The sequence below is a fragment of the Schistocerca cancellata genome, chromosome 3 (assembly GCF_023864275.1).
Source record: "Schistocerca cancellata isolate TAMUIC-IGC-003103 chromosome 3, iqSchCanc2.1, whole genome shotgun sequence".
Lineage (NCBI taxonomy): Eukaryota > Metazoa > Arthropoda > Insecta > Orthoptera > Acrididae > Schistocerca > Schistocerca cancellata.
In genome coordinates, this window is record NC_064628.1 from 169509816 (window position 1) to 169536553 (window position 26738).

Consider the following 26738-nt stretch of genomic DNA (forward strand, 5'->3'; position numbering starts at 1 on the left):
CTTACAGGAAAATTAAAGAGACCTTTGGAGATAAGAGAACCACTTGTATGAACATCAAGAGCTCAGATTGAAACCCAGTTCTAAGCAAAGAAGGGAAAGCAGAAAGGTGGAAGGAGTATATAGAGGGTCTATACAAGGGCGATGTACTTGAGGACAATATTATGGAAATGGAAGAGGATGTAGATGAAGATGAAATGGGAGATACGATACTGCGTGAAGAGTTTGACAGAGCATTGAAAGACCTGAGTCGAAACAAGGCCCCCGGAGTAGACAACATTCCATTGGAACTACTGATGGCCTTGGGAGAGCCAGTCCTGACAAAACTCTACCATCTGGTGAGCAAGATGTATGAAACAGGTGAAATACCCTCAGACTTCAAGAAGAATATAATAATTCCAATCCCAAAGAAAGCAGGTGTTGACAGATGTGAAAATTACCGAACAATCAGTTTAATAAGCCACAGCTGCAAAATACTAACACGAATTCTTTACAGACGAATGGAAAAACTAGTAGAAGCTGACCTCGGGAAAGATCAGTTTGGATTCCGTAGAAATACTGGAACACGTGAGGCAATACTGACCTTACGACTTATCTTAGAAGAAAGATTAAGGAAAGGCAAACCTACGTTTCTAGCATTTGTAGACTTAGAGAAAGCTTTTGACAATGTTGACTGGAATACTCTCTTTCAAATTCTAAAGGTGGCAGGGGTAAAATACAGGGAGCGAAAGGCTATTTACAATTTGTACAGAAACCAGATGGCAGTTATAAGAGTCGAGGGACATGAAAGGGAAGCAGTGGTTGGGAAGGGAGTGAGACAGGGTTGTAGCCTCTCCCCGAATTTATTCAATCTGTATATTGATCAAGCAGTAAAGGAAACAAAAGAAAAATTCGGAGAAGGTATTAAAATCCATGGAGAAGAAATAAAAACTTTGAGGTTCGCCGATGACATTGTAATTCTGTCAGAGACAGCAAAGGACTTGGAAGAGCAGTTGAACGGAATGGATGGTGTCTTGAAGGGAGAATATAAGAGAACATCAACAAAAGCAAAACGAGGGTAATGGAATGTAGTCGAATTAAGTCGGGTGATGTTGAGGGTATTAGATTAGGAAATGAGACACTTAAAGTAGTAAAGGAGTTTTGCTATTTGGGGAGCAAAATAACTGATGATGGTCGAAGTAGAGAGGATATAAAATGTAGACTGTTAATGGCAAGGAAAGCGTTTCTGAAGAAGAGAAATTTGTTAACATCGAGTATAGATTTAAGTGTCAGGAAGTCATTTCTGAAAGTATTTGTGTGGAGTGTAGCCTTGTATGGAAGTGAAACATGGACGGTAAATAGTTTGGACAAGAAGAGAATAGAAGCTTTCGAAATGTGGTGCTACAGGAGAATGCTGAAGATTAGATGGGTAGATCATATAACTAATGAGGAAGTATTGAATAGGACTGGGGAGAAGAGAAGTTTGTGGCACAACTTGACCAGAAGAAGGGATCGGTTGGTAGGACATGTTCTGAGGCATCAAGGGATCACCAATTTAGTATTGGAGGGCAGCGTGGAGGGTAAAAATCGTAGGGGGAGACCAAGAGTGAATACACTAAGCAGATTCAGAAGGATGTAGGTTGCAGTAGGTACTGGGAGATGAAGAAACTTGCACAGGATAGAGTAGCATGGAGAACTGCATCAAACCAGTCTCAGGACTGAAGACCACAACAACAACAATAAACACTATTCGTCACCTGTAATTACCCTATTTAACAAATCTGGGTCACTTTTAGTCCGATTAATCGGTTCTTGGCACACTTCAGGTCGGTATTGTCTCTGGTCACTTGACAACACTTCCGGAATGAATTTTGTGGGCACTCGGCGCATTTTCAGATCTTCAATTAAAATTGCCTGAACTGCATAAAAGCTTAAATTAAGTTCATCCGCCATCAAGAGCGCACTAAATCGCAAACTTTCACAACATTTTCATTCGTTTTTGAGGTGGAAGGACAGCCGGACCGTAGTTCAACCACAAATGATTCGCGGCCTTTTTTAAATCTGTTGAACCACACAAAAACATTTGACTGGTTCATACAATTATCTCCAAAAGTTGTTTTTAATAGCTTGTAAGTCTCAGAAGCTGATTTCTCGGTTTTAAAACAAAATTTCACGCAAACTCTTTGCTCCGTTTTTCACGTCCATTTTCACACAGACAGAATCCGGCAACAAGCCCTAACAGACCCGCACTCAACCAGAATGAACTGAATAAAGGGCCACAATGAACTGAATAAAGGGAACGGAATTTCCTGTCAGAGTGCGTTCAAGAACAAGGCAATGACTCACTCTCCACCAGTAAGCAGTAGCGGATCCATTCTTAAAACTTTCCAGTCACACGTCATACAAGTGGCAACAGATGGCACAGCATGAATGCACAAAATGATTGCACTTACGACTGCACCACGGTTTACCATCTGCTCTTGGTGTGGACAATGCACGACCTGAACTATTAGCTTGGCTCTGTTCATTGTCGGAGTTGGTCATACAGCAGCTCTGCGAAGCCCATGCGTTTATTACAAAGATGGGCCCTTAGATTGTAATATTATAGTAGGCAGGTTACTGAAATAATTTATAAATAAACTATATGAATACATTCTGTGGAATTAATAACATTATTGAAATGGGATGATTATCATTTAAAACAAATTGTGAATGATGACCCTACACAATTGTGGATTCAAATGAAAACAAAGATATACTAATTAACGTAATTCAGCAGAACAACGAAAACGGTACACAAGCGTGCAAAGATCGTTTGAGAGCCCATGAATCACGAGATCGGAAATCAGCAAGGTAACAAAGATTCTCATTGTTAATTGTGACATAAAACTTAAGTTCATTATCCGAAATAATCACTGCGAAAACCAGAAGGCTGTTCCATCAAATGCGAGTTTCAATATTAACTGCAGAAAAATTGTAAATGTCATCAGTTGCCTCCATTCCCACAAATAAAGTTCAAGTTCATAGGCGAAAACCTCCAACGTCGACAGGCTGCTGAAAAAAGACCGCACGCGCGCAACTGCTCGCCTGTAAATACTTTTCGTGACGTCACGCACTACTGAATCCATAAGAAATATTGAAAAAAACGACCATTATTTAAAATTAAGCTATTCTTGCATATGAACACCTTCTTAGAATAAACCCACAATTACTATAGTACAATAGTTCGGTGATCTCTCAGTACAAAAATAATGATGTATTACAGAAGTTACTAACGAAATTCCTAAACATGTTTACGTTATGTTTTACAATAGGAAATAATTACGTTAAAAAAACTTATGGCTAGCTTGAAGACAGTGCATCAGTGCATTCTTGTGCACTCCAGATACATATACGAGCGCATGCTGAAAAATGATGCCTCGGAATTTATGTGAAAATTCTTAAAGATTTTCAAACGTTTTTCTTAAATTCTTTAAGTTTTTTTAGAATAAAACAAATGTCAGTAACATTCTACATCTTTATCGTTGACATCTACATATTTGCAGCCCTCTACTGCTAGAAGGCGCCGAATCGTAGCTTATAACATGGTGGCGTGTTACGTAACTATGACGATGCTTGAGAAACAGCGTGCTGTAATCACGTTTCGAATTCGAAGAGTTCGTCCACACGTGGAGCACCCTCTACTTCAGCACGACAATGCCAGATCATACTTGGGCGCTGCGACATCTGCAACAATTCGATGCGTTCGGTTCAGAGTCATTGATCGTCCACCATACCATGCTGCCTCGGCCCCATCCGATTTTCATCTGTATCCAGAACTTACAGAAATCGTTAGAGGACTTCACTTTGAGAGTGATGAAGCGGTGCAAGCAGAGGTGAAGTTGTCGCTCCGTCAACAAAGTGAGACATTCCGCAATGACAGTATCAACAAACTGGCCTCTCGTTGAGAGAAATGTATTCATCGCCAGAGTAACTGTGTTGGGAAACAAATATTTAGATACGAAAAATTAAGATATAGACTGTTAATAATGTTTGCTTTATTTAAAAAGCTTTAAGAGTTTCTGCATAAAAATTCAGAGGTATTTCTTTTTCGCACTCCTAATGCTTTCATTATATGTTTTACCTTTTATTATTCGCATTTCCATAGTGATTTCATATAACTTTCGTCAATGGCCATTCACGTAAATAAACATTGAAAGTACATCTATCAACTAATTGTGGGTAGTCAACACCGGGGATGCCAAGGTAAGGAACTAGATAACTAATGCTGTGTGACACTACGTCTAGCTTGTGGTAGTTTATAGTTGTAGCATATTTGACTACTATGTTTTATAAAATCATCTATAACTTTTGGCATAGATCCAGAATTTGAAATGTAATCTATTGTGGTGTTTGCTGACTCCATCAGTCTTCATTTGATAGTTCATATGACGTGAGCTCTCCAAAATTATGGGTGTTTTTAACTTCCATTTTCCAAAAAAATATATTTAAATAAAAAACAAATATTTCTTAACAGTTATTACAGAATAATGCTTAAAACTGTAAGAAGACGCTAAGACAACTTCCTTATTAGTATTTATTGTCCTTCAAGGCAATAGAAGTAGTGCTTTCGGAATTCTTGGTTATGCTGTCGTCACTACTCTGTCAAACTGCATAAGAATCAGAGTTCATGGTATGTGTATAAAAATGCCAACATGAATGCACAGAGTGATTTGCAATGAGCTTATGTCCTGTTTATATATTCTGTAACTATTTTCCCTGAAAACACGTTATCCATCTAATTTCATCCACTGTAGAGCCTCTTATGTTCTGTAACTATTTTCCCTGAAAACACATTATCCATCTTATTTCATCCACTGTAGAGCCTCTTCTTCAACCGCCTGACCCACGCCTGCGTGGATCCCGTGCCCAACGTAATGCTTATCTGAGACCATCCCTGTCCGACCGCAGCGCTAGTTCAAATGGCTCTGAGCATTATGGGACTCAACTGCTGTGGTCATAAGTCCCCTAGAACTTAGAACTACTTAAACCTAACTAACCTAAGGACATCACACACATCCATGCCCGAGGCAGGATTTGAACCTGCGACCGTAGCGGTCGTGCGGTTCCAGACTGTAGCGCCTTTAACCGCTCGGCCACTCCGGCCGGCTGCCAGTTAACGTCCCCCTTTCACCTAGATCACACACTGCACACGTCTGTTTCTAATCTCGTGGTGTTTTTTTTTTTTTCAGCTGTTAACTTGCGTTTCGTCCAGGTGCAATAAATAAGTGAATATTTTACGAATGAGAGGAATTAATATTAGAATCTTGAAGGAAACTGGGCCAATGCAAAAACTTGGAAATAAAGATATACAGAACATGATTAATAAAAGTGAAACGAGTGATTAGTATTGAGAAGAGCAAAAACGTTAGTAAATCGAGTACTCTGAAAGTCCTAAACGCTACGGAATTGGCCTTCATTCTTCACCAATGTCGATATCTCATTCTCCCACAATACAAATCTTAATTTTGTCTTACATGTTTCGGGGTAAGAGCATCTGTGCATCGTGAAACTAAAAGCTGCTGAAAAGACATAGCAAGCATGTAGCCCTCTGCTGCAAAAAAAACATTTTAAGTGTTACGTATCGAATATTAACAGCATAAATTATATTCCTTAGTAGGAATAGATATTTCTGTGTCTTGATGAGATATTGTAGAGTATAACTATTTACTTACCTAAAAGACCAACGCGGTAGTTAATCGTGACGAGGACAATTTCGTGGTCAAGTAGAAAGCCAGGTTCATACCAGGTGGCGGAACCTTCCACGAACCCACCCCCATGAATCCAGACCATAACAGGAAGCAGCTTGGCAGGCTTTATCTGGAATAGCACCGTTATTTGAACTGTCGGTTTCAACTCGCAAAGACACATTTAGTGATCACATATCAATTATTGTTAGTGAGCAAGTTTGTCGCATGAGATGAAGAGTGATCTTAAGAAGAATATACACTCCTGGAAATGGAAAAAAGAACACATTGACACCGGTGTGTCAGACCCACCATACTTGCTCCGGACACTGCGAGAGGGCTGTACAAGCAATGATCACACGCACGGCGCAGCGGACACACCAGGAACCGCGGTGTTGGCCGTCGATTGGCGCTAGCTGCGCAGCATTTGTGCACCGCCGCCGTCAGTGTCAGCCAGTTTGCCGTGGCATACGGAGCTCCATCGCAGTCTTTAACACTGGTAGCATGCCGCGACAGCGTGAACGTGAACCGTATGTGCAGTTGACGGACTTTGAGCGAGGGCGTATAGTGGGCATGCGGGAGGCCGGGTGGACATACCGCCGAATTGCTCAACACGTGGGGCGTGAGGTCTCCACAGTACATCGATGTTGTCGCCAGTGGTCGGCGGAAGGTGCACGTGCCCGTCGACCTGGGACCGGACCGCAGCGACGCACGGATGCACGCCAAGACCGTCGGATCCTACGCAGTGCCGTAGGGGACCGCACCGCCACTTCCCAGCAAATTAGGGACACTGTTGCTCCTGGGGTATCGGCGAGGACCATTCGCAACCGTCTCCATGAAGCTGGGCTACGGTCCCGCACACCGTTAGGCCGTCTTCCGCTCACGCCCCAACATCGTGCAGCCCGCCTCCAGTGGTGTCGCGACAGGCGTGAATGTAGGGACGAATGGAGACGTGTCGTCTTCAGCGATGAGAGTCGCTTCTGCCTTGGTGCCAATGATGGTCGTATGCGTGTTTGGCGCCGTGCAGGTGAGCGCCACAATCAGGACTGCATACGACCGAGGCACACAGGGCCAACACCCGGCATCATGGTGTGGGGAGCGATCTCCTACACTGGCCGTACACACCACTGGTGATCGTCGAGGGGACACTGAATAGTGAACGGTACATCCAAACCGTCATCGAACCCATCGTTCTACCATTCCTAGACCGGCAAGGGAACTTGCTGTTCCAACAGGACAATGCACGTCCGCATGTATCCCGTGCCACCCAACGTGCTCTAGAAGGTGTAAGTCAACTACCCTGGCCAGCAAGATCTCCGGATCTGTCCCCCATTGAGCATGTTTGGGACTGGATGAAGCGTCGTCTCACGCGGTCTGCACGTCCAGCACGAACGCTGGTCCAACTGAGGCGCCAGGTGGAAATGGCATGGCAAGCCGTTCCACAGGACTACATCCAGCACTTCTACGATCGTCTCCATGGGAGAATAGCAGCCTGCATTGCTGCGAAAGGTGGATATACACTGTACTAGTGCCGACATTGTGCATGCTCTGTTGCCTGTGTCTATGTGCCTGTGGTTCTGTCAGTGTGATCATGTGATGTATCTGACCCCAGGAATGTGTCAATAAAGTTTCCCCTTCCTGGGACAATGAATTCACGGTGTTCTTATTTCAATTTCCAGGAGTGTAGATACCGCCAAGTATAAGAAGGGACAGTCACTTTAATAAATGTGTTGAGCCACTGTGACCCCAATGAATCAAGTGGAGTGTCAGTGTGACAGTGAGAGTGGTGCTATAGTGTAGTGCTTCGCAGGTGGCTGATGGACTTGCTCTTACATTCACAAATAAGTGAAACTAATTATAACCTTTTACATTTCATGTTCTTCTCTCTCCCAAAAAGTAAAACCAAGACATATCTGACCGTATTGATCTTTAAGTTAGGAAAAACATCGCTGCCTCATCCACTCATTTCTATTGGCTGCGCTGTACATGAAGTGTAAGTAGTCGCAGATACAGACGTATACAGCATATAAGCGGAAAAATGCTCCTGTCGGAGCTCAAAAAGGAGTTATCTTCCTCTTTAAAAGACTGACAGAAAAATGAGGAATCAGATGGCTCAATGCTCATTCTGCCTTTCTCACCAAACATCTTGACCTGCGAACATATTCGCGTTTTGCTGACACAAGACATTCTAAATCTTCTTACTCTCTCTCTCTCTCAATCTGTGTGTGTGTGTGTGTGTGTGTGTGTGTGGTTCAAGCCCTCACACTCAGCATCTCCCTCGCATTGACACTCTCTATATATCTATCTATCCCACTGTCACCTTTTTCTCCCATCGTTTAGCATTGTATCCCACTGCCACTCTCTCCTCTCTCCTACTTACATTGTCTCCTTTCGTCTTTCTTTCTCTCTGCCTCATATGAACTATCTCAGCAGGTCAAAAATTGTGAGGGTCCAACTTACTTTTCCACCTATACCTACGTATTTAAAATTTCGGTTCAAAAGGCGCTCTCCCCTTTACCTAAATGTTAAAATTCGCAGGTCTGGGAGAGTACAGATCCCCAAGTCTATGTGTGGTTTCCACTCAGCTGTAACTTTCATTTCCACTATCCCCTCTCTCTTTTGCTCCTATTCCTCCTATCACCACCCATATCTCTGTCTCTGTTATTGCGTCTGTCAATGAAAATCAACATCCCCTCTCTCGTAGGCTCTCACTCCTATTGTCTTCGTCCACCTCTCTTTCTCTCTCACAGCCACATTCACTCTCTCACCATCACTGTCTCCTTTCTATTTCTCTAGCACTGACAATGCCTTCTCTCTGTTTCACCGTCACTTTCTTTCTGCTATTCTCTTTCAGCGCAAAAAAGACCGAATACGTTGGCATGCCAAAGTTTTTGGTGCTGGAGGTGGCAGGAGGAGTGAGGCAGCTGGTTCCCCACAATTCCTGTCACAGCCTTTCAAAGACGAACATATTCGCCTTTTTTGTGCTCCGACGGGAGCATTTTACTGTAGGTTCCCTTCTTGTACCTGCTACGGTAGGATGTGTTTCTTACATATAACGAATTCTACAGGTCAGTAAGGTTTTGACAGTTCATTTACATTCTTTGACACATTTATATAACTTGACGCAAATAGACAGCTTTAAATACACGTAATACAAGGTTAATACAAAATAAGTTACTTTACATGTTTTCCGGATCTTTTCTCATCTATCGCAATTCATCGAAAACGCCCGACTTGTCATTTGTATCTTAAAATGTTGCTAGATATATTTTATTAAATTTGCAAAGTTTTCCAGTTCTGCATAACTTTCAGCAGTCGTTGTACGTTCTTTTTAAGCCTGTTACAACCCTTTTTACCATTTTCTGTCACTGCAGTACCAATTTTATTGGCGTGCAGTGTCCAATATACAGAGACAGCATGTCATAAAGTTTTATTGGTGAAAAGATATTGACTAAAAACATAGTTGGGTGACCTCACAGCCCTTGCAACGACTTTGGAACCTTTGCCATGTGTTCACTACGTCAGTTAGAATTATGCTTACTTCTCAGACCGTATATTATGTGCATAAGAACTGTAAATTTGAACCTCTGGATCTCGGTAACGGATAATGGTATCGAAAAAAGTTTAGAAATACCCTAGAATATCATCTTAAGGACATAAGCTAAACATTTCGACAAGCCAAGTTAAAAAAAATTATAGAAGTGGCCACCTTCACAACTGGTACTTTTTCGTGCCCGAAAATCGTGATTTTTCGGGCTTTTCTTGAAAACTGCCCATGAACAAACAGTGCTTGTACAAGCCGCCTAAGGTCCATCCTAAACCACGCCTAATGCAAAAGGACCATCTGATATTGTCAAATTTCCTTGCATGGAGGAAGTGTGTAATGTTTAAACTTTGACTCTGAACCGTAAGATAGCTACAGTATACCCTCTCATTCGAGAAGTATACATATGGACCCTAGGCCAAGGGCTATCTAAACCAATCGACCGCTAATCTTTCTAATCAATACAAACAGAGACATGACCCTTGAAAAATCCAATTTTCACGTGCAGCTTTTTCGATCATATTGGTACCGTGCACTTTCGTGCACGGACCGGTCTTGATAAACTATTCTTTCAACAAATGATCGGATATAATCCATACAATGAAATAAATAGCGACATAAAGAGCAACGAAAGGCTTATCTATGGATCCCCATTCTTCATTGCGTTGTAATTCTACGAGGGTTGGAACTTTAATAGTGGCAACTATTTATTTACAGCTCGTACAAAATAGATACGTGTTTCAAAGTTTTACTGAGCTTCAAAGTAGTCACCAGCATTGTGTGTAACCCGTTGCCAGCGATGTGGAAGTCGTAGGATACTCTTATCAGTGCCAGTTGTGTTGACAGTTCGGGCGGCGTGGTCTATTACCCGACGAATTTGTAGCACTTCTGAAGCGAGTGCCGTGAAGTGTTTCCTTCGCTTTAGAAATGAAGTTGAGCTTACGAGGGCTTCAGTCAGGGGGGGGGGGGGGGCAGTAGGCGGTATGGCACTCAGCAGCCCCATCAGTCAAACAAATCAGAACAAATCAGTAACAGCTTGCACTGTACGTGCTTGAGCATTATCCAGCAAAACGATGGTCAGGTCATGCAGAAAGCGTCATCACTTCTGTCTCTATACTGTTCATTTTTTGAACACAAGCTATGACCAGATGTCGAACGTAGGTGTACTACAACTGTGACCCAACACTAAGAGAAAAACTGACTTGGATTATTAAGTAGAAACATAGCTTACGGGTTACGTTCAAAATACAGTGTTCATTCACATTAATCTGAGCACCTGTCAAAAGCCTGAATAACCACCTTTTGCAGCGCCGACTGCTGCGTGTCGTGCAGGAAGAGAGTCAGTGAGGTTCTGGATAATCCGATGTGGAGCCCGGATAATTCGATGTCGGGCCTGAATAATACGATGTGGATCCATGCCGACTCCAGGGCCGTGACCGGTTGTGCTAAGCGTTCTCGGTTGACGATCCATGGCACCTACACCCCGATCGAGATGGTCCCACAGATTCTGGACTGGGTTTAAATCCTGGGAGTTTGGCAGCCAGTGCGGTACGGTAAACTCACCTGGTGCTCTTCAAACCACGAACGTACACAGCGAGCGGTATGACACATTGCATTGTCCTGCTGGTAGATGCCATTGTGCCGAGGAAAAACAAATTTCATATAGGTGTGGGCATGGTCGCCAAAGATAAATGCATGTTCGTGTTGATCCATTGTGCCTTCCAGAACGACGAGATCCCCAGACCATAAAGTTCCCTCCTCCGGACTGCGCCCTTTCGACGACTGTTGTAGGGTGTTTACTTTCAGATGTTTCACGCCGTACACCCCAACGGCCATCTGTCCAATGAAGCCTAAAACGTGATTCATCTGGAAAGGTTATATGTCACCACCCAGTGAACATCCAGTTTCGTTATTGGGGTGCAAATTCCAGCCTCCCTCGCTATGGACAGCAGTCAGAATATGTGCATGGACCAGGTGCATGCTGCGGAGGCCATACGCAGCAACGTTCGCTGAAAGTCTGTTGAGCGGACACTGCTGGTAGCTCCTTGGCTCATCTGGTGAGTCAGCTGCTCAACTGTTGCACTTCCATTCGCCAACATACATCTCTGTAGCCACATTAACCCCCGTCATCTAAGGCCCACGCTGCACCACAGTTGCCACGGTGCCAGTTTCGGATGGCGCCATTGTGCACGAATGGTGCACTTTAACCGCGGCTGCACGCGAACAGTTTACAAACTTAGCTGCTTCAGAAATGATTCCACCATTGACTCGAAATCTAATGATCATGCCCATCTGGGCGTCAAAAAAATCGCTCCATTTCCGCAATACGAAGACGACTGCACTGTTTCCGGCGTCCCTCCTCCCCTCCCGCTCCCCCCCCCCCCCCCCCACACCGACGCGCTTTGTATACCCTTCACTGCTAGTGCTGCCACCGGCCCCCTGCGAGTGCACGTTTACGTGGAACGTCGGCGATAATCAAATTAATGTTACTCGACCGTGTTTATTAAACTCAATTCAAACATCAAATCTGCCTCAAAGAATATTTACTGCAATTTGCCTTGGAGCTGTTACAAAAGTTTTAACTTGAACAGAATTCAAATGACGGCTATACTAAACTTATTAGCATGTAGAAAGCAACTCGTCACAGAAATAACAGTAAACATAAAAACTACGATGTGACTACGATATTAAGCTTGTACATGTCGGAAGGGCACACTGTGTCTTTCACCTACTTATAGTAATTATATTCGCTTTAATTAAGATAACAATTAATTTATTTTAATTATCTGAATACTGCTGTACTGTAGAACTTGCGTAATTTTTGCTGCGCATCACTCTCCTCCGTATTGCCATCCAATAAAAAATTCTTAATTTTCCAGTGTTCTTCTGTTATAAAACGCTTCAACTGCGTGCTTAATCTATGATTTAAAAATTACCACATTTCAAAGATTTCGTGTTTGAGAGCACTTTATAATGGTACGTTTCGATTAAGTGTACCTATCAGAATCATATCGGTCGAATATTCCTAAAAGCACACGGTCACGCAACCGCAACACACTCGGTCACGTAACCTCACCAGACAACTCGTTCCAAATCTTCACGCCTCCTCACAGGAAGAGCCGCTTCTCGTCTGGTCGCCAGCTGACCTAGGCCCTTTCCCCAACCCCCTTCCAGGCGCGGTATCAAAAAAAATGGTTCAAATGGCTCTGAGCACCATGGGACTCAACATCTTAGGTCATAAGTCCCCTAGAACTTAGAACTGCTTAAACCTAACTAACCTAAGGACATCACACACACCCATGCCCGAGGCAGGATTCGAACCTGCGACCGTAGCAGTCCCGCGGTTCCGGACTGCAGCGCCAGAACCGCACAGGCGCGGTATCCACTGTCACATTACATGATGGCTGTGCTCCCATACATGTACGAGGCGCAAACCTAAAATCACGTAATTATTTTTTGCTTTGTTTGCAGGTACATGTCTGCAGTCATGGCAAACACTGAAATCCACACACCTCAGTACCGTAACACATCAGCAGAGTAACCAAAGAGAAATGACGAAACCCTTTGATAAACTGAATTATCATACGGTTATCCGAACTATAGTTTCAGATATTAAATTTATTGGTGAAATTCAGCTGAAGTGTAACAGGTAGAAATGTAATATCTAAAGCAACATACGAAAATTTGTGTCGGGCCCGGACTCGAATCTGTATTTTCCGCTTATCACGAGTGGTTGCCTTACCAATTTTCTACAGGAGAAACAGATAAATGTGTGACATATGGATTGAGTCGATCCTGGAATCGTGGTCTGATAGTCTAAATGGTAAGGTGACCGCTCCTGATAAGCGGGAAATTCGGGTTCGAGCCCTGGTCCGGCGCCAATTTTCATATGTCACTTTCGGTGGTATATCGGAACATATTACAGCTAAAATGAATTTCAGGAATAAATTTCAATATTTTAAACTATAGCTCGTCCTCATATATATATATATATATATATATATATATATATATATATATATGAGGACGAGCTATAGTCCTCATATATATAGTCCTCATATATATATATACACTCCTGGAAATGGAAAAAAGAACACATTGACACCGGTGTGTCAGACCCACCATACTTGCTCCGGACACTGCGAGAGGGCTGTACAAGCAATGATCACACGCACGGCGCAGCGGACACACCAGGAACCGCGGTGTTGGCCGTCGAATGGCGCTAACTGCGCAGCATTTGTGCACCGCCGCCGTCAGTGTCAGCCAGTTTGCCGTAGCATACGGAGCTCCATCGCAGTCTTTAACACTGGTAGCATGCCGCGACAGCGTGGACGTGAACCGTATGTGCAGTTGACGGACTTTGAGCGAGGGCGTATAGTGGGCATGCGGGAGGCCGGGTGGACGTACCGCCGAATTGCTCAACACGTGGGGCGTGAGGTCTCCACAGTACATCGATGTTGTCGCCAGTGGTTGGCGGAAGGTGCACGTGCCCGTCGACCTGGGACCGGACCGCAGCGACGCACGGATGCACGCCAAGACCGTAGGATCCTACGCAGTGCCGTAGGGGACCGCACCGCCACTTCCCAGCAAATTAGGGACACTGTTGCTCCTGGGGTATCGGCGAGGACCATTCGCAACCGTCTCCATGAAGCTGGGCTACGGTCCCGCACACCGTTAGGCCGTCTTCCGCTCACGCCCCAACATCGTGCAGCCCGCCTCCAGTGGTGTCGCGACAGGCGTGAATGGAGGGACGAATGGAGACGTGTCGTCTTCAGCGATGAGAGTCGCTTCTGCCTTGGTGCCAATGATGGTCGTATGCGTGTTTGGCGCCGTGCAGGTGAGCGCCACAATCATGACTACATACGACCGAGGCACACAGGGCCAACACCCGGCATCATGGTGTGGGGAACGATCTCCTACACTGGCCGTACACCACTGGTGATCGTCGAGGGGACACTGAATAGTGCACGGTACATCCAAACCGTCATCGAACCCATCGTTCTACCATTCCTAGACCGGCAAGGGAACTTGCTGTTCCAACAGGACAATGCACGTCCGCATGTATCCCGTGCCACCCAACGTGCTCTAGAAGGTGTAACTCAACTACCCTGGCCGGCAAGATCTCCGGATCTGTCCCCCATTGAGCATGTTTGGGACTGGATGAAGCGTCGTCTCACGCGGTCTGCACGTCCAGCACGAACGCTGGTCCAACTGAGGCTCCAGGTGGAAATGGCATGGCAAGCCGTTCCACAGGACTACATCCAGCATCTCTACGATCGTCTCCATGGGAGAATAGCAGCCTGCATTGCTGCGAAAGGTGGATATACACTGTACTAGTGCCGACATTGTGCATGCTCTGTTGCCTGTGTCTATGTGCCTGTGGTTCTGTCAGTGTGATCATGTGATGTATCTGACCCCAGGAATGTGTCAATAAAGTTTCTCCTTCCTGGGACAATGAATTCACGGTGTTCTTATTTCAATTTCCAGGAGTGTATATATATATATATATATATATATATATATATATATATATATATATATATGAGGACGAGCAAAGACACAGTAATCACGAAATGTCCGAATGTGGGTAAATAACTTAAAAACCTGTGAGAAGAAATAGACAGAGGCGCGACATGTGGAAGTCTGTGTTGGACCGGAGAGGATGCTCTGATAGGCTAAGCGGCAAGGCGACTGCTGGCGATAAGAGGGAAATCAGAGTTCGAGTTTTGGTGCAACACAAGTTTCATATGGCGCTTTAGGAAGTACATCTATACCTATTACAGTGAAGTTGAATTTCAGGAATAAATTCTAGTTAATGATGAACTGGCAGAGCTCTACAGCAACGACGTCTCGTGAAACAGTGGTTATGTGGCGCAGGCATATGCAGTGCTGTAAAACAAACTGGTGGACAGCGTGTTTAAAATTTCCGATCTGGTTTAGTACAAAATGAACCGAATCAACTATGGTCGGCTTTCAAGAAAAATTATTAGTGTGGTAAGAGGGCGGATCGGGTACACCGTCCAAGAAAGGAGAAAGCAAGGACTAATGAAGAACAAAGGCCGCCAACTGGGAAAGTTTTCCTTCTGTTTATTGACAAGATTACGGTTCAATTGGCTCAAATGGCTCTGAGCGCTATGGGACTTAACATCTGAGGTCATCAGTCCCCTAGAACTTAGAAGTACTTAAACCTAACTAACCTAAGGACATCACACAACATCCTGCCCGAGGCAGGATTCGAACCTGCGACCGTAGCGGTCGCGCGGTTCCAGACTAAAGGGCCTAGAACCGCTCGACCACCACGGCCGGCAACAAGATTACGGATCGGATCGGGAAAATCTTGTTCAAGTATGTGGCTGAAACCTACGAAGATAATAAAAGGATGATTATGAACGGCAAAAGATGTATGGCGTCCACTAACGTTATATGGAGTAAACAAAATTCCATGGAGTTGTGTGCAAGTATATACAGCCTATTAACACGCCCATCTTCTGAGGTGGAAATAAAATTCAGTGAGACAAGCGTTTTAGCGAAGACCACGCATTACCATGCGCATATACAGGGTGGTCCATGGATAGTGACCGGGTCAAATATCTCACGAATTAAGCGTCAAACGAAAAAACTACAATGACTGAAACTTATCTAGCTTGAAGGGAGAAACCAGATGGCGCTATGGTTGGCCCGCTACATGGCGCTGCCATAGGTCAAACGGATATCAACTGCGTTTTTTTAAATAGGAACCCCCATTTTGTATTACATACTCGTGCTGTACGTAAAGAAATATGAATGTTTTAGTTGGACCACTTTTTTCGCTTTGTGATAGATGGCGCTGTAATAGTCACAAACGCGTAAGTACGTGGTATCACGTAACATTCCGCCAGTGCGGAAGGTATTTCCTTCGTTATACATTACCCGTGTTAAAATGGACCGTTTACCGATTGCGGGCCGCGCGGGATTAGCCGAGCGGTCTTGGGCGTTGCAGTCATGGACGGTGCGGCTGGTCCCGGCGGGGGGTCGAGTCCTCCCTCGGGCATGGTTGTGGGTGTTTGTCCTTAGGATAATTTAGGTTAAGTAGTGTGTAAGCTTAGGGACTGATGACCTTAGCATTTAAGTCCCGTTAGATTTCACACACATTTGAACATTTTTGAACCAATGGCGGAAAAGGTCGATATCGTGTTGATGTATGGCTATTTTGATCAAAATGCCCAACGGGCGTGTGCTATGTATGCTGCTCGGTATCCTGGACGACATAATCAAAGTGTCCGGACCGTTCGCCGGATAGTTACGTTATTTAAGGAAACAGGAAGTGTTCAGCCACATGGGAAACGCCAACCACGACCTGCAACAAATGATGATGCCCAAGTAGGTGTTTTAGCTGCTGTCGCGGCTAATCCGCACATCAGTAGCAGACAAATTGCGCGAGAATAGGGAATCTCAAAAACGTCCGTGTTGAGAATGCTACATCCACATCGATTGCACCCGTACCATATTTCTATGCACCAGGAATTGCATGGCGACGACTTTGAACGTCGTGTACAGTTCTGCCACTGGGCACAAGAGAAATTACCGGACGATGACAGATTTTTTGCACTCGTTCTATTTAGCGACGAAGCGTCATTCACCAACAGCGGTAACGTAAACCGGCACAATATGCACTATTGCGCAGCGGAAAGCCCACGGTGGCTGCGACAAGTTGAACATCAGCGACCTTGGCGGGTTAATGTATGGTGCGGCGTTGTGGGAGGAAGGATAATTGGCCCCCATTTTATCGACGGCAATCTAAATGGTGCAATGTATGCTGATTTCCTACGAAATGTTCAACCGATCTTACTATAAGATGTTTCACTGCATGACAAAATGGCGATGTACTTCCAACATGATGGATGTACGGCACATAGCTCGCGTGCTGTTGAAGCGATATTGAATAGCATATTTCATGATAGATGGATTGGTCGTCGAAGCACCATACCATGTCCTGCACGTTCACCGGACCTGACGTCCCCGGATTTCTTTCTGTGGGGAAAGTTGAAGGATATTTGCTATCGTGATCCACCGACATGCGTCAGCGCATTGTCAATGCATGTGCGAACGTTACGGAAGGCGAACTGCTCGCTGTTGAGATGAATGTCGTTACACGTATTGCCAAATGCATTGAGGTTGACGGACATCATTTTGAGCATTTATTACATTCACGTGGTATTTACAGGTAATCACGCTGTAACAGCATGCGTTCTCAGAAATGATAAGTTCACAAAGGTACATGTATCACATTGGAACAACCGAAATAAAATGATCAAACGTACCTACGTTCTGTATTTTAATTTAATAAACCTACCTGTTACCAACTGTTCGTCTAAAATTGTGAGCCATATGTTTGTGGCTATTACAGCGTCGTCTACCACAAACCGAAAAAAGTGGTCCAACTAAAACATTCGTATTTCTTTACGTACTACATGAATATGTAATAAAAAATGGGGGTTCCTATTTTAAAAAAACGCAATTGATATCCGTTTGACCTATGGCAGCGCCATGTAGCGGGACAACCATAGCGCCTTCTGGTTTCCTCCTTCAAGCTAGACAAGTTTCGTTCTTTGTAGTTTTTTCGTTTGATGCTTATTTCGTGAGATATTTGGCCCGGTCACGATCAGTAGACCACCCTGTATAATGAAAGGCCAAGAGATATTCACAAATACCATAATAATTTTAACAGAAAAGAATAACTTTTTAATTAGATAAAATATGGGCGTCAATTTAGCTTCAGAACGATCAGTTACTTTTAGCAGAGAACGATGGCGCCAGGCAGACATAATCATACAATCAGTATCACGTGGTGGATGGTGGTGCCCTGTACACAGTTCTATAAATTCGAGGCCTCTCAAGTCGCAATTGCCGTTTTACCTCAGAAAATGTCTCCCTCACTCGAAGGTGAAACATCAGGCAATAGTTTTACACATTGGCCTCAGTTTCTCAGGCCGGAAGTTTTAACTGAAGCAGAGATTGGCCGTGAAAGCCTACAGTGTACGAATATCGTTACTACTTCAAGCAATCTTCAAGACATTCGGACCATTATACGTGTTTTGATTAACTTTGACTTCTGCTTTTAACATGAAGCTAAACTAGTAGTCGATATGAACAGTTTATAAAATTATAAACAGGCGACCAGTTTTTTACATGAAACCATTGCTGTTGTGCAGCTATGTTTAAAATATTAACAGTTTAATTATTTCAGATGTTAACGTCATTATTAAAAAAGTTCGTGTTAAATCGTTGCACTAGCCTAAACCTTCATATAGCAGCGTAACGTAAACTCTGTTCATTACAAAGAGTAAGGTGCAATGTGCCAGTTACCTCTGGTGTAAAGACGTTCAAGTACAGGCAGTCCTCAGTTCCAATCGGAGGCTGAGATTTCTCGAAGATAGAGTTCTGCGTGCAAGTTGGTCCAGGTACCGTGGCATCGCGGACGTGCTCCCATGGAACTGGAGGTTGAGGACTCTGTAATATTAAGTATACTTCTTCGTGTGAGACATTTGGTATCAGCATGAAATTTGAAATATCTATAAACGACAGAAAAATACTTCTAAGGTCATGGTGGTGACAGTGGAAAATTTTGGCAAACCTGACACAGTGAACTGAAATGAAAGCTTGTTAATAGAGCTGGTCTACTGCCTATTCAAATGTGTATTTTCTTGGTCAGCGATATTATAAGTACATCTTCATCTACAAGGCTTCAGTTAGCTACCAATGAATCTCCATTGTGACATCAACATGCCAGAAAAAAAAATGGCTCTGAGCACTATGGGACTTAACACCTATGGTCACCAGTCCCCTAGAACTTAGAACTACTTAAACCTAACTAACCTAAGGACATCACACAACACCCAGTCAACACGAGGCAGAGAAAATCCCTGACCCCGCCGGGAATCGAACCCGGGAACCCGAGCGTGGGAAGCGAGAACGCTACCGCAAACATGCCAGAACCATGTGTCTGTGAACTGTTCCGATTTACATGACAAAATTTAAATTCCAACATTAGCCACGATCAGACATGGGAATAAATTCAGTAGCGACAAGTCAAAATTTGTACCGAAATGGAACTCGAATCCGAATGTCCCGCTTTACTCGAGCTGTCCCCTTAACTGCTTCACCTATCCGAGCACACTTCTACTCGAACCTAAATTCCCAATTTGTCCCACACTACATGCATAGCGCCCCCTGTCCATTATCCTCATTGGTCGAAGCCTCACGCTGAATTCCACAAAGGATGGATAGTGAGTGAATCTCTAATGAATGATCATTAATTGTCGTCGAAAAGAACCGTTTCTTTTTGATCCTGTAGGCCTCGCACCTGAAGAGATTGAAATTTCGACAGCCACAAATGGGCATTGAAATAATTTCACTAACGACAAGGGAAAATATTTGTCGGTCTGGAACTCGAAACCGGATTTTTCGCTATATGCATGCATTGCCTTAAAAACTTATCCTATCTGAGCTCGTTTCCTGTCGATACCAAATTCCCGACTCATCGCATATTACGTACTTAGCTTTCCCTGTCCACTACGCTCACAGCTCACAGCCAGCCACACACTGGTTCCCACGAGAGGTTGGACGAAGATTGCATCTGGACTGACATGTCCGAAAGAACAGGCATCACATATATAATGTACGCTCCTTGAGGGCAATTACTGATCATTCATTGCATATGCACTCTTTGTCCAATACCTCGCGCAATTCAGCATGATGCTGCGTACTTACTGTTTATGCAGTGTGCAACAAGTTGGGAATCAGTTGGCCGGGAGGCTTGCTCAGATAGGCGAGGCGATTAAGGCGCGTGCTCACGATAAGCGAAAAAATTTCTGCGGCATTTGCCAGTGTGAAGAAATAGCACACCATTTATGTTAAAAACAATTTTTAACACAACTAGTGTGGCTATTTCTTCACATTGGCATTCTTCAAATACCATTCCTGAAAATGATGAATAAAAATTTAAATGTCGATACAGGTCTTTGCGGTGCGTGGAGACATGTGAGGGGAATTGCTGACGTAATCGGTGAATCGGCGCTACCGACAGAAACTGCAAAGTACAGCTCCACCACGCAATTTTACACCGCAGCTGGCATTGGCAGAAATGAAAAAATCGGTAAGTCCACATTCAGTATCCGAACAAAACCTATATGTATCGAAACTGTACGACGGTTCCATCGGACACCTTTTATTGTACCACTTACATACAGATAACATTGTTACCAAAGTAGTTATCGCCAAGCGTGAGAATGAATCGTTTTCCTTTCAATTCTTACTCTAAGGGGGATAGACAGGCTGCTGGCTTGTTGACGTGCAGAGTGCCTAATAATAAATCAATACTGTATATACAGCTCTAAAACCGGCAATATACACTCCTGGAAATGGAAAAAAGAACACATTGACACCGGTGTGTCAGACCCACCATACTTGCTCCGGACACTGCGAGAGGGCTGTACAAGCAATGATCACACGCACGGCACAGCGGACACACCAGGAACCGCGGTGTTGGCCGTCGAATGGCGCTAGCTGCGCAGCATTTGTGCACCGCCGCCGTCAGTGTCAGTCAGTTTGCCGTGGCATACGGAGCTCCATCGCAGTCTTCAACACTGGTAGCATGCCGCGACAGCGTGGACGTGAACCGTATGTGCAGTTGACGGACTTTGAGCGAGGGCGTATAGTGGGCATGCGGGAGGCCGGGCGGACGTACCGCCGAATTGCTCAACACGTGGGGCGTGACGTCTCCACAGTACATCGAAGTTGTCGCCAGTGGTCGGCGGAAGGTGCACGTGCCCGTCGACCTGGGACCGGACCGCAGCGACGCACGGATGCACGCCAAGACCGTAGGATCCTACGCAGTGCCGTAGGGGACCGCACCGCCACTTCCCAGCAAATTAGGGACACTGTTGCTCCTGGGGTATCGGCGAGGACCATTCGCAACCGTCTCCATGCAGCTGGGCTACGGTTCCGCACACCGTTAGGCCGTCTTCCGCTCACGCCCCAACATCGTGCAGCCCGCCTCCAGTGGTGTCGCGACGGGCGTGAATGCAGGGACGAATGGAGTCGTGTCGTCTTCAGCGATGAGAGTCGCTTCTGCCTTGGTGCCAATGATGGTCGTATGCGTGTTTGGCGCCGTGCAGGTGAGCGCCACAATCAGGACTGCATACGACCGAGGCACACAGGGCCAACACCCGGCATCATGGTGTGGGGAGCGATCTCCTACACTGGCCGTACACCACTGGTGATCGTCGAGGGGACACTGAATAGTGCACGGTACATCCAAACCGTCATCGAACCCATCGTTCTACCATTCCTAGACCGGCAAGGGAACTTGCCGTTCCAACAGGACAATGCACGTCCGCATGTATCCCGTGCCACCCAACGTGCTCTAGAAGGTGTAAGTCAACTACCCTGGCCAGCAAGATCTCCGGATCTGTCCCCCATTGAGCATGTTTGGGACTGGATGAAGCGTCGTCTCACGCGGTCTGCACGTCCAGCACGAACGCTGGTCCAACTGAGGCGCCAGGTGGAAATGGCATGGCAAGCCGTTCCACAGGACTACATCCAGCATCTCTACGATCGTCTCCATGGGAGAATAGCAGCCTGCATTGCTGCGAAAGGTGGATATACACTGTACTAGTGCCGACATTGTGCATGCTCTGTTGCCTGTGTCTATGTGCCTGTAGTTCTGTCAGTGTGATCATGTGATGTATCTGACCCCAGGAATGTGTCAATAAAGTTTCCCCTTCCTGGGACAATGAATCCACGGTGTTCTTATTTCAGTTTCCAGGAGTGTATTTACAATGTGCAGCCGATATTCTTATGGGCAGATACGTGGAAAATTTTTCGGTCGATATATAGAGACACTTTTTCGATATGCCGAGAACCGATAACACTTTTGAAGTATCGATATACAGGAAGAGGAGGAGGATGACCCGTCGATATTGAGGTCATCAGAGACGGAGCAAAACTTCGGAGTAGGGAAGGACGGGGAAGGAAATCGACCATGCCCTTTCAAATGGACCATACCGACGTTTTTCTGAAGCGCTTGAGGGAAATCATGGGAAACCTAAATCAGGATGACCGGATGCTAGTTTGAACCGTCGTCCTCCCGAATGCGAGTCCAGTGTGCTAACCACTGCGCCACCTCACTCGGTCGACAAATCGGACACCCGATACTGCTAAAAATATCTACAGCCCTAGTGTACAGTATAGCAGGATGGATATAAGGTTATATTTATGAGCGTTTTGTGGCTATACATTCTGCTGCCACCTCCCTCGCAGCAGCAACGGTTCTAACCAAACTAGGCATCAACTCAAACAGAGTTACAACAACAGAAATGGGTGGGCCGTTCCACGCTGCTTCACATTTATGCCAGAGTTGTACAATCCTAATGGCAGGCGAGTGGGACGTGGCATTCTCTCGGCACCTCCTCACAATAAGAGGCAAAGTCCTTTCTCCTTTGCGCCTCCAGTCACAGATACGCACATCGACTGAGAAGACGAGGAGGCGCCACTCGTGAGTGCACTGCTGCTGTTGACCGAATCCCTGTCGGCACGCCTCTCTCTATTCCTGTGTCGAGGCTCTTAACGATGGCGGTTGACGTGTGCCAGGTCATATACATTAGGTCCCTATAATGGGCTACAATGTTCATCATTGATTGGTCCTCAGTGGCGTAGTGTCGGTACAGTTCCAGGACACACGGTAAAAGGCGCCTTGGGTGCCCCTGTTAGATTGCTCCGTGGTGGGTAGGTTAGAGCGGGCCAGGCGTGGCTGTTGCATCATGTGGTGAGTAGAGGAAGGGGTGCACGTGTGTTGAACATCCTCCCCGATACGAACTTTGAAACAGACAGGTGTATGACATGCTATAGTCGTGATCTGTGCTTCGATTGCATTGAATGCGGAGATGTTTTGAATATTTGGAAATTTGTGGTAAGCTCTTGTGGGACCAATCTGCTGAGGTCATCGGTCCCTAAGCCTGCACACTACTTCAGCTAACTTAAACTAACTTACGCTATGGACAACACACACACCCATGGGGTGGACTCGAACTTCCGACGAGGAGAGCCACACGGACCGTGACAAGGCGCCTGAGACCGCGCGGCTACCCCGCGCGGCTGTTTTGAATAGAAAGTTTAGATTCAGAGAATTCTTTTCGTGGGGCTATAAAATTCAAAATTATATATATATATATATATATATATATATATATATATATATATATATATATATATATATATATATATATATAAAATGACTTTTGAACACTGTAAACGGCCGAGTGGGATTAGCCGAGCGGTCTAGGGCGCTGCAGTCATCGACTGTGCGGCCGGTCCCGGAGGAGGTTCGAGTCCTCCCTCAGGCATGGTTGTGTGTGTTTGTCCTTAGGATAACTTAGGATAAGTAGTGTATAAGCTTGGGGACTGATGACCTTAGCAGTTGAAGTCCCATAAGATTTTCCACAACACACTATTACGGTAAATACATTGTTTGTTCTCCATCAAAATCTTTCATTTGCTAACTATGCCTATCAGTAGTTAGTGCCTTCAGTAGTTAGAATCTTTTATTTAGCTGCCAGTATTGGCGCACGCTGTATTGCAGTAGTTCGAGTAACGAAGATTTTTGTGAGGTAAGTGATTCATGAAAGGTATAGGTTACAGTTAGTTAGGGCCATTCTTTTGTAGGTATTATTGAAACTCAGATGGCGTTGCGCTAAAAAAAAATTGTTGTGTGTCAGTTTACTGTTGATCAGAATAAGTAAAGAGAGAAATGTCTGAGTACGTTCAGTTTTGCTCAGCTGTTTGAAAATCAAATAACGTAATAGGTTTACGAGCACTGTCATTCTTAATTTTTCTAAGGGGATGTTTCAAGGCAACTGAAGATGCTCCACAGACAAAAGGAAGCAAAACGCGTATGGTACAAAAGCACAAACGCTTCCTTTAGTTGTATTAGACGAACTTCATCACAAGAACAAATTGTTTAAAGATTAACATACGTTAAACAGTTCAGACCAAAAAGAAACAGAGGCTTTTGAAACGTGACGCTACAGAAGAATTCCGATGATAATTAATGTGTAAGTGCTGAGTTCCACAGAAGAGAAATTTTTGTGGCACATCTTAACAAAAGGAAAGGGTAGTATAGTCAGGCACATCCTGAGGCGTCGACAAATTATCGATTTGGCAGTAGAGAGAAGTTTTGGTGAGAAAAATTCTAGAGAGAGACCTACGCATGAATACAGTAGAAAGGCTAAAGTGATGTAGTGTCGAGTAGCTGTTCAGAGATTAACATTCTTGCTCAGGGTAGCATAGCACAGACAGTTGCATCAAAGCAGTTGTTGGAGTTAAGCTCAAACTATAACAACTACAGGTTTCTATTTCCTTAGACCCTTAAATATAATCTCAATAATAGAGAGCAAATAACCTTTGATTATCCCTACACCTAGAAGACGGTGTTAGTGGAACGTAGTGCCTAATAATGGGACGTAGTTCGGGACGTGAATGGAACAACTAATTATAAAGTACACTTACCCTGAACCGAAGCGGTCCAACCGGCGGCTTCGCAAAGGGTATGTTGTAGAAGGCCAGGAAGTGGCGACCCTGGTAGGACTGCTTGGCGGTGCCGCGCACGGCGCCGTGGCGAGTCCGCACCACTCGCTTGGCGGCTTCCGCCTCGGCTCCGGTCGCAGCCGCCAGCAGCAGCAGCAGCGCAGCGGCTACAGCCACAGCCGACGATGGCGACTGCAGTCGAATCATGGCAGTTGTGGCCCGTAGATAGCGGCGCTGTTGCTTTTACGGCTGTGTTGTTTCACTGATTAAAGGCCTCGCAAGGTGCTCGACGACTCACGCACAACCGTATCTACAAGGCTATAGCTCAGGGCTTAACAACTGGCCTGTTTTGAGCGCGAGTACTCGCGTCTGCCCAAGCACGTGATTCGCGAGAAGGTGCAAGGTCGCGGAGTAGGGTGGGAGGGGAGGGAGGGGAAATGCGCGCGCACGTTTCAATAGGACCGCAGCGTGCTTATTGAATTCGCGCCTACTGTGTAACGTTTAAAGTGCTACGATCAGCTGTAACAGTCACTACGCTGGTTAAGAATCATGTCAAGTCGCCGTTGTGTAACCCCAACCATGCTTTCGCAGTTCAACCCCCATTGGGAGGAACTGTATCTGTTTACAGAAAAAGATGGTGTTGCAAAATGTTTAGTATGTCACAAAACGCTGAATTCTTTTAGGAAATTTAATTTTCAGCGACATTATATGTCGTACCACGCAAAAACTACGGAAGTGGAAAATGTGATGGACCAGATCGTGCACAGGAAGTTATTAAACTTAAATGGAAGCTATCCGAAGAAGATCTCGACGACGAAGAAAAATCAACTGAGGCAGCTCTCAGTTACAAAATTGCTTTGCTTTTAGCAAAATCCCTGTTCCCCTTCACTGATGGCGATTTAATAAAAGAATGTTTGGTAGTTGCAGCGGAACATTTGTGTCCACTTCAAGTTGAACAGTTTCAGATTGTGACATTATCTAACATGACCATTACGTGTCGCATACAGGACATGGCAGATGACGTCCAGAGCCAACTTGGAAATATCTGTAAAGATTTTATGGCGTATTCTCTAGCTCTGGACGAAGCTGTTGATATCACTGGAACAGTGCAGCTTGCCATATTTATTAGAGGTGTTAATAGAGATCTTCAGGTGAGGGAGGAGCTGCTCGATGTAGTAGCCATGAAGAACACTACAACCGGAGGTGATATTTTAATTAGTGTTGAAGAAAGTGTTGAAAATATAGGATTGTCGTGAAATTCTTTAGTTTCAGCGTCTACAGACGGCGCACCAGCGATGACAGGGAAAAATCAGGTTTCGTTGCGCTGTTGAAGGAGAAAATGCAAAAACTGACCGTGTCGAATGAAATAAGGGGCGTTCACTGTGTGATCCACCAAGAAAACGTATGTGCAAAGAGTATCACTCTAAAAAAATGTGATGTGTGTTGTTGTTCGTACAACCAATTATATAAAGAAGCGTGGGCTACAACAGGCAATTTAAAAGCTTTCTTCAGTATGTAGAAAGCCAGTATGGTAGCCTGCCTTATTACAGCGAGGTCCGCTGGCTTAGTCGTGGCGATTTATTAAATCGAATTTTTGCCTATTAGATGACATAAATATGTTCATGGAAATAACACATGTGTGTTCCTGAATTGAAAGAGCCTTCATGGAAATGTGATCTCGCGTTCTTAGCAGATTGAACTAGCCATCTGAATGCTTTGAACATTTCACTACAAGGTAAAGATCTGCTAATTACTCATTTCATAGATCGAATACGAGCTTTTAAAATGAAATTGACACTTTGGGTGAGTCAGCTGTAAACAGGAAATCTAGCTCATTTTCCTAAATTATCATCCATGCAAGATGTTCACAAAGACTGTGAACGTTATTCGCATAGTTTAGTTGCCCTTAAGGAAGAATTTGATCAACGCTT

At 44.8% G+C, this 26738-nt stretch overlaps 1 protein-coding gene across 2 annotated transcripts in view; it reads right to left on the reverse strand.

Annotated features, from left to right (window-relative positions):
- Window positions 1-25192, reverse strand: part of LOC126174799 (juvenile hormone esterase-like) — a 257536-nt gene extending 232344 nt beyond the window's left edge. The window contains exons 1-3 of one of the 2 annotated variants that reach the window (XM_049921171.1): window positions 24790-25192; window positions 18592-18735; window positions 5691-5835 (exon numbers count right to left, since the gene is read on the reverse strand). In XM_049921171.1, the coding sequence (XP_049777128.1) occupies window positions 5691-5835; window positions 18592-18735; window positions 24790-25014 (514 nt within the window). In that variant the 5' untranslated portion in view covers window positions 25015-25192. The remainder of the gene's footprint in view (window positions 1-5690; window positions 5836-18591; window positions 18736-24789) is intronic. The other variant, XM_049921170.1, reaches the window with a different exon arrangement.
- Between the last annotated feature and the right edge of the window lie 1546 nt (window positions 25193-26738).